Here is a 13,373-nt window from a genome sequence, read left to right as displayed (position 1 = left end):
AATATTTTCCCTCTTTTATTTGTATGCTTACTTTCATAACAAATGGAACATATACAATAAATTCTATTTCACATAGGTAATGTAATTTATTTGGAGTTAACCTGACTATGAGGCAAGTGTTTCTTGGAATTTTACGGGGTGCACCTGAAGCATTGCCCAACTCCCTCAAGAAAAGGCCCACTCTTTATACACATGGCATTTCTAAACTAATAACCTATACCTAATTTAACGGCACTCATTTTGTTAGATCTGCTCAGGAAGAAATGTAGAGTTTGCCTTGCCAATATTCGAAATTGTGAGCTGCCAGTCAGTGTCAGTACCGAGTGCTTTTATCTCATAGAACCTCCTTGCTTATCAGGGAGGAGCTGTGTCTTGACACCTGCAGAGTTTGGTGTTTTGTCATCAAGATAGCACTGATCATGTAAGTGCATGGACTTGTAGGTCACACAAGCTGACTGGGAATATTTTAATAGGCTTAGACTTTGGCATGTCCTTGGAATTGTTTGAAGAGGGGGGTGATGTTTTTACATTTTCTTTGAACTGAGATAAAGTGGTCATCAGTGTGCAACCCGGATGCATGCTGCACCAGGATTGTGTGGAGTAGACGTCTAACCAAAGTGTATGCACTGGTTTTGTTAAGAAGATCAAGGTCCTAGATGGCGAGCAAAGGTTGCTGGGTAGGTTAATAGGGATCACTGTGACTGGAAAGTATTTGGTTAAAGGGGTGACTTGGGGAGTTGGGCAAATGGGTCTCTTTCTAGTTCAAAGAACATGCTGCAGAGAAAACCAAGAGACCAATTTCCTCTGGAAGGAAGTGAAACCCTACGTCCCTGAAGTAAAGTTCAGTACAATGATCCAAACCTTGCCACTGTCAAACCTAGAGAGGGTGACTCACCTGAAAGACATCCTATGTGTGGTAGCAGGTCTCCTTAAAGTGTCTTAAGAAGTTCAAGGCTAATAGGATTTAACTGGCTTCCCCTTGAAACATCATTAGCATTGGGAAAAGCTGTATCGCGCACCAAGCTCTGTGAATCAGCATCTCTCCATGCTTGGCAAAGAAATCATTTCAGGTTGACCACGCCACACCAGAAGCCCGGACATCACCAGTCTCAATACAAAAATTGCAAAACGAGAAACCAGAACACAGGCCTTCTCCGTCTTTGCTTCCTGGATCCAAAACTGTATCACCATCCACAGAACTACCACAACCCTTCTGCAATTCTGAAATAGAATGAAGACCCACCTTTAGAGAACATCATCTCCACACAATAAACCAACAATAACGCTAAATTTCACGATTCATTGTCGTCCATCCTTAATAGTAAAGAGAGGAGGGCGGGGAGAGGTGGGGGGTGACTCTTACCCTTTGCGTTCTATTCCCCTCTAATTAGGTCTGTGCTCAATAAATCTTTATTCATCCATACATTTTTTTCCCCCCCCAAACCTTTATTGAAAAGGAAATCACAACACGTTACAAGTCGTCAGTGCAGCAGAAATGCAGACACAGTTACACTTGCATTCACATTGGAAAATGAAGACTGGCCAAACTTGGCACAGTACTCAGCCCATCCCTGACAGTGATAATTAAGGCACAATTGGGGAAGCACAAATAAGCCGGTTTGATGAGGAGGTGCTATCTTGCGTTTGGAATGTCTGTGATGGGGAGTCCGTTGGTGAGCCGTCTGGGGCCAAACTTTGCAGGTAAGAAATGAGCGAGGCCCATATGTCTGGGTGTCTGCTGGCTGGCGGCATCAAATCCCAGAATTCACCAAGCATTGTCTGTCAATGAGCCGTGTCATCTAACCATTTCTTATCCGTGGGCGCCATTCTGCACCCCCAACGAATGGACACCTTGCGCTTTGCAAGCACTAGAGGCATTGCGGTGAGTTTGCGGTTGGCGTCAGATATGTGTTTTACACAACCTAGGAGGTACAACGGGGGATCAGGAGTGATGCGTTCAAGCGTGATGGCGTCAATGGCTGCGCACACCCCTTGCCAGAAGGTGTAAACCCTGGGGCACCGTCAGGACAGGCGAGGAGAGTCTGCGCCAGGAGCGGCGCACCGCGCGCATCTTGTCATTTTCGAGTAGGACCATCTTATGTAGTGATACAGGCGAGTCGTAGAGTCTATGCAAATATTTAAACATGTATTAGCCGCAGGCGATAGTTGGGGGAGAGGCGCTTGGTATGGTTGAAGCAGTAGAGCCAGTGCTCCTGAGGAAGGTTCCTATCTAAGTCTATACTCCATGCAGTATGGGCGTGCTCCGTGCTGGTGGAAGAGTTGGCAAGTGAGAGGGCATACAGTTTAGTGACCAGCTTGCGCGGGGAGCTGGAGGAATGGACAAATTCGAGGGCGGCATTGGCTTGGGGGGGCCTGCAGAAACGCAGGGTTATCTTCTCTGCAAGTCGCTCTAATCTGATAGTACAATAGCTTATCCATTTGCGCAGCATTTTCGTGAATGGTGAAAAATGTATTTTCAGGCTAAACGTCTGCTATAGTGTTGAGTCCTAGGAGGGCTGCGTGGCGGGCCATGCCTGCTGTCTGCAATTGGGGGGGATTGCTGGCAAGGTTCATGGAGGGGGGTGTACAATGTGTCGGCGCCTGTGTGTTTGCGCAGCCTGTCCCAAGCCCAACGCAGGCATTCAACCGTATTTATCTCACTGCACGGGTGCCTAGACGGGAGAAATAGCTCTGTCCAAAGCAGCTATGGGGCAGAAAGATCTTTTCGACCGCCACATGGGATAGAAAAGGCATGGGATGGAGCCAAAAATGGAGGAAGCTGGTTTGAGCACACGGCGCGTATAGCTTGAAATCTGGGGCACCCATTCTGCCTCGGACCTAGTGTAGTGTAAGGATGTCCTAAGCGTTTCTATGTTGTCACCCTACCCAGACCAGAGTTATGATGTTGGAGCGTAATTTGCGGAAGGAAATGTGACGTGAGAGGGATGGGGGATGTTTAAAAAGAGATACAAGAATTTGGGGAGCACCACCATCTTGGCAATGGCGATGCATCCGTCCAGCGATAGAGTTTTTGCCACAAGCGGATCTTGGTCTCCAGTCAATCCATTGCCCGGACAAAATTAGACTTCCAGAGCTCGTCCACGTCCCTACTCAGCCAGATACCGAAGTACCTGGTGGGGCCCGATGCCCAAACAAAGGGGTAATCTGGGGTGAAGGGCTTTGTGGCGTCTGTGGGGACCGACTTGCTCCAATTGACTTGGACACCAGATAAACAACCACACCACCTCCCTCATGTGTGTGAGATTTTCCTGAGGGTCTCGGACAAAGATTGTGACTTCATCCACGTACAGGGAAATGACAAGGGCACGGGCAGAGAAGCCGATGCCCCGTTGTGTGTGGTGTTGGTGCAGATGGGCTGCCAGATGCTTTTTGCCATCGCCATGGCGATGGCAAAAAGCATGGGTGAGAGGGGGCACCCCTGTCTGCTGCCTCTCTAGATGGAAATGGGGTCAGTGACCTGCCCGTTCATTCTGATGCGAACCGTTGGGAGCGTGTATAGTAGTCGTATCTTACACAAGAAGTCTGGGCTGAATCCCAGGTGTGGGAGGAGGTAGAAGAGGAAAGGCCACTCAAGTGTCAAAGGCTTTTGTTGCGTCCAATAGTGCAGCCACAGCCGGGAGACTGGGATTAATATGATGGAGGAGGTGGGGCGCCCCAGAATAAAACCGGATGGTCTGGGCGAGCAATTAGCGACATGAGTGGGAGAAGGCGGGTGGCCAGCAGTTTGGCATAAATGTTATTATCAGTGTTAATAAGAGACCGAGGCCGATATGAATCGCAGCGCTCGGGTGGGGGTGCAAGGATTTATCCGGCTTCAAAAGGAGGGTGAGCAAAGCCTCGCGAATCGATGGGGGAAAGCTACTGCGTTCGAGTCAATCTTTATACATTGCAGCTAAGTGCGAACCAGAAGAGGGAAGAGGCACATATTGTTTGTAGACTGCAGGAGTGAGGCCATCCAATCAGGGAGCCTTATCACCCAGGAGCCCCACAATAACAGTGGAGATCTCCTCCTGAGTGAATGGTTCATCCAGGTAGTCCTGGTGGCTGTTGCTAAGCCATAGGAGCTCAATGGTGTCAAAATATATGTCCATAACCTCGCGCGGGGCCACCTCGCCAGTAGTATATAACTGGGAGTAAAAAGATGAGATCCTAGCAACGATCTCTGTGGGGGACGTTGTTCTACCCGATGTCTCATCCTGCAGAGCTGTATTATAGGAGGAGGCATGTTGTTGTCTGAGAAGATTGGCAAAGGTTTTACTGGGGCGATCACCCTCGCCATACCGACTGGCGTGCACCTCTCTGCCAAGAAATGCGATCTCCCCATCTGCCTCTTCATGGAAGTCGGTAATTTTGGCTCTGATCAGTGCAAGGGTAGCAGGGCAGGGATCTTGGGACTGCAGGAGATCTAAGGTTTTAATCTCGTTCTTCAGACGCTCCAGGGTACCCCGGATGGATCTCAACACCCCAGACTGCTTGGAGAGACACTCTGCCTGAATCGCACCCTCGAAGTTCTCCCAAAGGAGACTCCCCCGCCCCAACTTTATGTTCAAATAGGCAATTATGGCGGTGCCAATTTCGTCACGGAAAACTGCGTCTCGGAGTACATTGGGGGGCAATCGCCAGGGTGTAGAGCGCGATCTCCAGAGCGGTCTAGCGCTAGTGCGGGAGCTATGTTGAAATCGCCTCCCCAGATCAGGGAGTGGGGGTCCCAGGGAAGATGTGAGCTGCTAAACTCGTGTGGGAAAAGTCAGGGTTATCTGAATTGGGGCCGTAGAGTGCTGCTAGGACTAAGGGCTGATTGAAGAGAGTGCCATCTAGGATAACATCTACCCTTAGAGTCAATAATGGAATGGGTGTTGTGCCAGGGGAGACCTCTCCGTAAGAGGATAGAAATGCCACTGGAGTAATTAGAATAGAAGGAGGAGTAGAATTCACCCCAGTGCCGTGATTGCAACCTGGAAGCGGTAGCAGGGTGGAGGTGGGTCTCCTGGAGGAAACCAATGTCCACCTGATGTCTGATAAGTTGTGCGTGCGTGAGGCGTGCCTTACGATTGTCATTTAGGCCTGTAATGTTCCATGTCCAAAATGTGGTCTCCATCTTGTGGTGTCATGGAGATGTTGAGTAGTGGATAGTGCAAGGTTTGATTCAAGAGTGACTGCAGTAGGTGTCGTGATAAACATTGATTTAAAAATTGCATACCACAACAGCATTCAAAACCAAACAATGAAGGAAGCAAGCCCCTTGAGGTGGGTATCCACCCCGAATGGGTAGTCCTCCCCTACCACCACCCACTCCAACCCCCCCCAATTAGGTTGAGCAGCCCAGGGACCTCCAACTTGGAGAATTAGCAATGCAAAAGAGAAAGGTAATCATCCCAAGGTGGGGAGGTTCTGCCTGGCATACACCCCTGCCATTTGAACAGGGTGGCCAAGCCTCGGTGGTAGTCAGATATTGGTAACCAAAGCAATGGGAAGCATAGAGGCAACCTGTCCCCAGGGGAAGCAGCTGCAAGTCAAAACGAGGTCAGTTCAACAGGCATAATAACCAAAATGCAGTGGAATGCGGAAGGAATGAGTTGTGCCTCACAAGTTAGTCAATCATTAGCGCTGTAGAGTACATTAACGAAGACGGGGAGCCAGGCTGCCCCGGTAGTCGGGCATTTGTGTAAACAACCCTAGGGAATATACAGGGTGCTAGTACCAAAAGAGATGCGGCTAAGCAATGAATAGTTAAGGTATCTTTGTCCCGCAGAGAGAATGACACGGACAGAACTGTGCTCTTATGTTAAACCTTATCACCTATTCCTCCGCCATCAGTTTGCTGTGAGTTCGGTGTGTGGCACTGTTGCTTCAGTTTTTTGGCAAATGCTAGGGCGGCTTTCGGGTCATTGAAGGATTGGGCTTGCTCGCCCGATTTTATTCTCAGCTTGGCGGGGTAGACCAGGGAATGAGAGACATCGTGCTTTGTAGCAGCCTCTTGGCCGTGAGGCACTCCCGCTGGGTGGCCTGCACTGCCAGCGTAAAGTCCGGGTAAAATTCCAACGTGTTCCCTTGGTGTCGCACCTCGCCTTGTCTCGAGCAGAACTCATCACGTCGCGGTAGTTCAGGAGCTTGGCAATTATCAGGCGGGCTGGTGCTCCCGAGGGAGGCTGCAGTCCCAAGGATTGGTGTGTCCTCTCCACAATAAAGACAGGGGAGAGCACCTCTCCAAAGAGGTCCTGCAGTAGTTCCTCAACAAAGTCTTTTCCCGATGTTGGAGGACTCTGGCATGCTCGTGATGCGCAGGTTGCTCCTGCGGGAGCATGCCTCCAAATCCTCATTTTTGGCTTTGATTAGCTTCAGTACTCTGTCCATTTGGAGCAGCTTTTGCTTGTTGCCGGTCTTCTGCATCCGACACCCTTGCCTCCAAGTGTGTGTGTGTGCGTGTGCCCCCCCCTCCCCCCCCCCCCACCACCCACCCCGGTCTTAACGCTGGCAGACAGCTGGTCAAGTTTAGATTCAATGCCACCGATGCTAGCCTTGACATCCAGCAGGATCGCCTTTAGGTCGTCATCACGTGCTGTGCGAGGTTCAGTCTGGGTTGCCAGCTCACCGGTTTCGGGGGCCGACTCAGTCTGCCTGCGTTGTTCAAAGGCAAGCTTTGATTCTTTAGCGTCAACCTTTCCCATGTTGCCAACGAACCTAGCAAGGGGTATCCCCGCCCACCAGATTACGGCGTGAGGGTGCAGGAGAGGCTAAGTCGGTAAATAGGGAGACCTCAGTAGTTCGGGGCCACAGCAAGTAAAACGGCACCTATAACCGGAGTGGTCCAGCAGGCAGGGTGGCAGGCACAGCCTTCCAGTGTCTGCACTAGAGGCACGAATGCGTAGACCGCCGCCTTTATCCAGTTGTGTAGAGAGTGTGCCCAGGCTGTGCTTGCACTTCCAGCAAGGGTGTGGATCACGGCGTGCTCCTGATGCTGGTCTGCAGCCGTGCAGTGATGAGCAACCCCCCGATGCAGCGTAGGCCGCCCCACAGCAGGTGATTTATTCACGGGGGCCAACTAGCTAGAGAACGCCCCACGCAAGAAGATATGCGGGGGTAATGAGGCACAGAGGACTCATGAGGTAGCGGGGGTGTTTCCCCCGGGTGTACAGATGGCCCGGGTCTGGCAGCTCCGTGTGGCCTGGTAGCTGTCCTGGCTCCGTGCGCCGTATCTCCTTTCCTGCCCGTGCTTGCAGGCCTCAGGGAGTGAGCAGCGAGGGCAAACAGCCTCCGGGGGGACAGACTATGGCGGAGAGATGAGGAGGGCGTGGTACCTCGTCACAGGGCCCGGAGCCCGCAGAGGAAGGCCCCAATCGATCACAAGGAACAAAGCCCCCGCTAGAGCACCTCGCCGCCCTGGGCTCCGCAGTGCGACACCTGCGTCTCCACTACGCCACCAGCTGCACCCCACAGCAGCCACCCCACTCACTTGGTGTCTGGTACTGGAGGGCGCTGTCTCCGCAAGGCCAATGCCGGCAGCCCAGGGCTCAGGTAAAGCAGCACTCTGCCGTATGGCGTGCTCCGCAGTCTCGTCTCTTCACCTTCGCTGCAACATCGCCGGACCTGCACCATACCCCCCCCCCCCCCCCCCCCCCCCCCCCCCCCCCCCCCCCCCCAAGTTCTCCTCAACACAGTGCAGTGGCTCGCATGCGAAATGTTGAACTTGTGCCCCAGGGAGCCCGAATCACTGTGCGAGGGTAGTCCAGGTCCGCAGGATCATGCCGGATTATAAGGCTTGGCCGGCAGAGCCCACTCAGATCAGAGTGCGGCCATTTTGCAGCCTGCTAAACCACCCCCCCATTCATCCATACATGTTGTTTTTGATGCTCAACTTAGAGGTATTTGAATATTTAATGGCATGTGTTCCATTACGTATAATAGTACTTGCAAAGAAAGTTGTTTCTACTCCTAGTAACAAGTCAGAAATGTTTTCAACCTATATAGGGCCTTCTTGCATCCCTGTATTTGGGTTGAAGGCACGCAGCCTAAATTCCAAAAAGATATTGACTTCTCTTCTTAAACATCCCATCAAGGCAATTTGAGATCCAACTTCCTCCTGAAAATTGTATTATATCTACATTTTACGAATGAAGCAAATAAATTGGTTTAAGTATCGGTCCGCAAGTGAGAGACATTACTAACTTCTTATCGCTCTCGAAGCAACAACTTTAGATATTTTACAAGGAAAAACATCACACTGAAACAAAGTTTAGTAGCATTGTGTGACACCCCACCTCCCCCGGGGATCAAACTGGCAACCTTGGTATTCAGAGTGCCACGCTGTAACCGCTTGATGTACCTTGTACGTTCAACAAAACAAATGCTCTTTTTACTACACCTGAGCATGCAAAGACAAGTATTGTGACCATGTACGTAAAACACGTATTCTAAACCGTTTCAAATAGCCGTTAGCGCAATGGGAACAACAATTTTTGAGTCGGCCTTCCGCTGCCTTTGCCTGCGTAAATCGCTAACCACCATAACATGAACACTAATATGCCACAAAAAACATTGCGTCTTATGACCCACAGCGGCACAAATGAATATCCAAATATCATATGCCACCTAGACATTTTGGGTTGGTCAAGGGGACTATATTTCGAACCATGCGAGGCGGCCGCCATTATTTCCCCCTAGACATTTGGCGCTCAAGTACCACAATGGAGATAGATATTTACCCCCCACTGCGCAAACGGTGCACCGCGACCGGCCATACGGGCCGCCACTTTACCGTGCCTCCTTCCATCTCCGTAAGCAGGCTGTGTGTACCTGCAGCTGGAGAACAAGCAAAATTGCATCCCCCGCTGCACGACCACCATTCCGTCGCACACCCGGTTAGGCCGTAAAACGGGCAGCGCTTTTAAATTAAACAGGGTGACATTATGGGGACTCGCTGCGGCTCACCTGAACCCATTTGGCACACTCAGAACGTCCGAACCCAATGCGATAAACAAGCACAACCCGACGCGCAACAATCATCCAATCCGCACAAGTGATTTGCTGTAAAGGACTTCAAGTACCGTACACTAGCTCAGTGTGTCTATTACTGCGCACTGCCAGCGCTCTGTGTGTAGTGAGAACATTCCACAGCCGGACAGTATTGGGGTGTACAGAGCAGTCATAGATGTGCGTGTACAGATACCTCCTAGCTGTGCGTGTGCTGAATCAGCCGGTTTAGTGAGCTCTTGCTCGACGGTGTATGCTGGCTGGTTGCTTTTTGGTTGTTTCTTTTGCAGTTCTATGTAGTGCAAACTGGACCTAAAAGTATTGGAGAAAATTACAAGAAAACCAGTTGCATTACTCAACGACACATTGCCTTTTGGAAGCCGTGGGGAGATTAACTAATTTGCCCAGAAACACAGGATAGTGAGCCAACGCTGTGACTCCAACATGGTTCCCTAGCTTTCCGCTCAACAGCTCTGGTCATTTCGCCACATCCTTGGCAGTAGGCAATCTCCCTAAAGCACATGTTGCTTACCTATGCTCCCATCTACAGTACGTCGTAGATTACCTAAAAGCAAAAGCCACATGCTGCCATCTATTTATGTCTGAAACCTTTAGTTAAAGTGTTTTACGTTTGTCGTCTGCAATCTTTTAAGCAAGATTGTAATTACAACACCAATAACTAACTTATGCGAGACCTGTTGCATTGCAAATGCTTGTTTTGTGAAGTTATAAACTGGGGTTTGTCTTTTCAACACAACTGTATTCCCTCCATCACTGCTCTTTGGGAAGGTTTGATATTTTGTCTAGCAGGTTATTTTTGAAATGGAAGAGTTAGCAGGTTTGCTTTGTATAATATTTTTGTTTGCTTTTTTTTTTTCTTTCCCCCAACTGTTAATCGTGGAAGTTGATCGTATTTGTTTATCTTTCAGAAGATGATGTTTGTCCAGTAATCCTAGTCAGTGGACCAAGGAATGTTGGGAAGTCAACATTTAACCGGCATCTAATCAACCAGTTACTTAACCAGTAAGTTGCTGTTGCCTTGGCACTTCATATTAATTTCAGTGTGTGCTGACATAATATTATTTAGAATAATGTGGGTCTTAATAGTTGTGGTCTGATGGTTTTCTTCAGCATCTCAAGATCCCTCTAATTTAAGCTGGTAAAAAAATAAATATCTCTTGAGACCTTGTTGACTTCAAGTAGTTGAACTGTTAAAGCCAGAGTGAATATTTATTGAAGCTATATTTTCAAAATATGCACATTTTGTTGATTATCCACTTATAAATTGACAAATCACATGACTAAAAGGAAAATGCTGGAAACAATTTTACGTTTTTTTTTTGCTAATGACATTGTTACAGAGTACATTCTCTATGTTAGAAAAGTAGAGCATCAGTGCTTTTCAGAAAATCTAGTAGGCTGCTGACCATTGTTGGCTATATCTTCGAAAGTATAGGAACAAATCACTTCTTGCATTTGTTGGCCTGAAGTGGGCAGTAAGAGGCAGATCTTCGTTGGAACAAGTATTTGGCAGGGCGCAGATGAGAACATTTTTGAGAAGATGTATTTTATTCATATGGGCTAGCATGATTGTGTAGTGCCTAGATTGTGTCAGGGATGAGTTTCCTCAGGGCTTACGCAATGCTAGAAGGGTCCACCTCCAGGCAGCTCCAAATCTGATTGCCGTTATGGCACAGACTATTAGAGTGGCCAGATGGGGGAAAGGGTGTTGGGAAGCGGACTGCAGGGAAGGAGATCTGTAACGAAATCAAAGCTATGAGTTAGACTTACTATTCCCAAACTATATCTTAAAAATCACTAAACCATGAATAACCTATTCACCTGCAGGTTGTCTTAAAAGCTTTATAGTGAAGTGAGATCGAGAAGCTAGAAGACTAAACATGTGAGGGTTTATCAATGATGGATCCGGTTTACCATAGACATTTACAGGTTCTATCGTACAAGAATTGAGCTATTCTACTAAACCTACCATAGCTTTATTCTCTTTCTTCTTTTATGACACTTAGCTCCCAGTTATAGCTGTGAGGCAAGGAACACAAAGGACCACTAGTTAGGACCGCCTTCACTGTACTATGTTACAATATTCCTAATATGGACCGGGACCAGCCACGCACCTTTATACATGCATAGTTTCCTTTATCAATACTTCCTTTTTAAAATATACAAAGTCATTTTTTTATAGGTTTGCATCTTGGTCCATGAAATGTTCCCAAAATTGTCCAAACGTTGTTCTACAAACGTTAGATTTTCAAGAGAAGCGAATTGAAATTAACGCCCATCCTCGTCGCCAGTGTAAGGAAGTGTATCCGCATGAATAATGAAGTAGCAGGAAAAGTATGAATGCTTCAAGAAGGTTTATTCAGGAGAAAGCCATCTAATCTATCCACAATCAGTAGAATGAATCCAACCGTAAAACATCCCACCTCCCAACCTTCCATAACGTTTGAAGAATGCAACACTGATCAGAGCGAGGCAGTCGCGAGCTGTGACAATGTCACACTTGTGATAGCCACGCTCCATGCACACGACACCCGGTAACAGCTGAGCGTTTCTAATCCCCCACCTGGATCGGGTTTGCATCAAGTTATTCATACTGCAATCGGTCATGGTGTTGGGCGACCTCCGAATCGTAACCTCCGAAGCTGTAGACACCGCCAGACTCCAGCCCCGTCCAAGCCCACGAAGCAGGAAGTGAATAACTAGTATTCAATCAGGGGTGTGGCTCCTCTTTATAGAAGAGCCGCCATGTTTGGTGACGTTCTGGAGGCGGGGGCCAGATGACGATACCTGTGACAAACGGGCAAGCAATAGTAGGAGAGACTGTAATTCGGGGGGCATAACATGTTTAGGAATTCTCAAAACCTTGGCACTTGTTGGGGGGATACAATCACAGTAATAAAGCTGCATAATCAATGCGCTCATTTGACTGGATGACTGGCAATGTTAGTGATTACAACGCCACCAGTATCGCACCATGAAAGAGGCGCAATGCATTTTGCCACATGTCACTGTACATCTGCACATGGGGACGCAGCGCCGACTATCAAAGCTACTACCAGCTGCGGCAAAACCAGTGATGGTAGTGGTGCCCCTAGAGCCGCAACCCATGGCCATGACAGATTGTTATACATTGTATATGAAAGGAAGGCTACCACAAGGAGGAATTTCTTATTCTAAGAACTTTTGTATTTAATAAAAATGGCCCAGATACTACGACAAATTGTCAGTGGCACAGCTGACTCCCAAGGCCTCCTCTAGTATGAGAGTAGAAAGATTTTAATTTAGAACCCCACATAGATGTATCGATGGATCCTTCATCTTCTACTTGATCACATTCTCTGGGTTTTTAACAATTCACATAAAATTGGTATGGACAAAGATTAACAGGCTTGAGAGATTTCATATTGATGTGAATTTTCTAATCAAATCTCAATTTGCCTTTTGTTCATTTTGTTTTGACCATGTTAAAATAATGAAGTATTTTGAAAATCTTTGGTGGTGAGCGTTTGTTTGGTGTTCTATTGGAAAATTTTGAAACCGAAAACACTTAATTTATTTCCAAATTAAGTCGGGCATCTGTAGCATCAAAATGCATGTACAGGTTTAAAAACTGGAAATTTTGAACCTGAATGCTGTCTACTGACATGCACAGTACAATCGCCCAATTTCCCTAACTATGCATGTCTGGTTGGTTAAAGTAAAGGGGGTTGGGGAAGAGGTCTGTCGCAAATGAGGGAGAATCCCTCGAGTAGTAACATGTTGAGGTCAAAGCGAATATCCAGTCTGACATGAATAATTTGCCCAGTGACCCTACTACCGCTCATGAAAAGCAATCCGCCTTTGCTAACTGGCAGTTTAACTCCTTTGCAGACTAATGCTTTTTTTTGCTTCTCGTATGAATTTGGTAATCCAAATTAGGGTCCGTGAACAAATCAACTGGAATGTAGCAAAAGTGTTTTGTTTTGGGTTTTTTTGGGCAAAATAGTTGTCTTTCTACAAAAAACCCTATAGAAAAATTGAAATGTCAGTTTTGTAAAATAACATTTCCTTTGAGGTACAGAGATCTTTATATCTGTACCTCAAAGGTCTTTGTACCTCAAATTCTGGGGCATCTCCAATGCAGTAGAAACAATAGATCTTCTGAACAATATAGGAAAAACTACACATTTGAAACTTAAAATAACTTGTCTCAACCTTCTTACCATATTAAGGGATCCGGAACACAGAATATCATTGCATGTACATCTCCATCTATTCAAATATTTGTAATCGAATTTACGCCTGTGACAATTTCCCCTAATTGCCCAGGAGGAGGTAAGGCTGTACTGTCTGAACCAGCGGTCTCCAACAGGTCAATTGCA

At 47.6% G+C, this 13,373-nt stretch overlaps 1 protein-coding gene across 2 annotated transcripts in view; it reads left to right on the top strand.

Annotated features, from left to right (window-relative positions):
• NOL9 (nucleolar protein 9) overlaps positions 1-13,373 on the top strand; it is a 261,084-nt gene that overhangs the window by 53,565 nt on the left and 194,146 nt on the right. Inside the window, exon 5 of one of the 2 annotated variants that reach the window (XM_085609003.1) lies at positions 9,924-10,014. In XM_085609003.1, the coding sequence (XP_085465129.1) occupies positions 9,924-10,014 (91 nt within the window). Of the gene's footprint in view, positions 1-9,920; positions 10,015-13,373 lie in introns of both variants that reach the window. The other variant, XM_085609002.1, reaches the window with a different exon arrangement.

The sequence above is a fragment of the Triturus cristatus genome, chromosome 1_2, assembly GCF_964204655.1.
Source record: "Triturus cristatus chromosome 1_2, aTriCri1.1, whole genome shotgun sequence".
Classification (NCBI taxonomy): Eukaryota; Metazoa; Chordata; class Amphibia; order Caudata; family Salamandridae; genus Triturus; species Triturus cristatus.
This window is presented reverse-complemented; position numbering and strand designations above follow the sequence as displayed.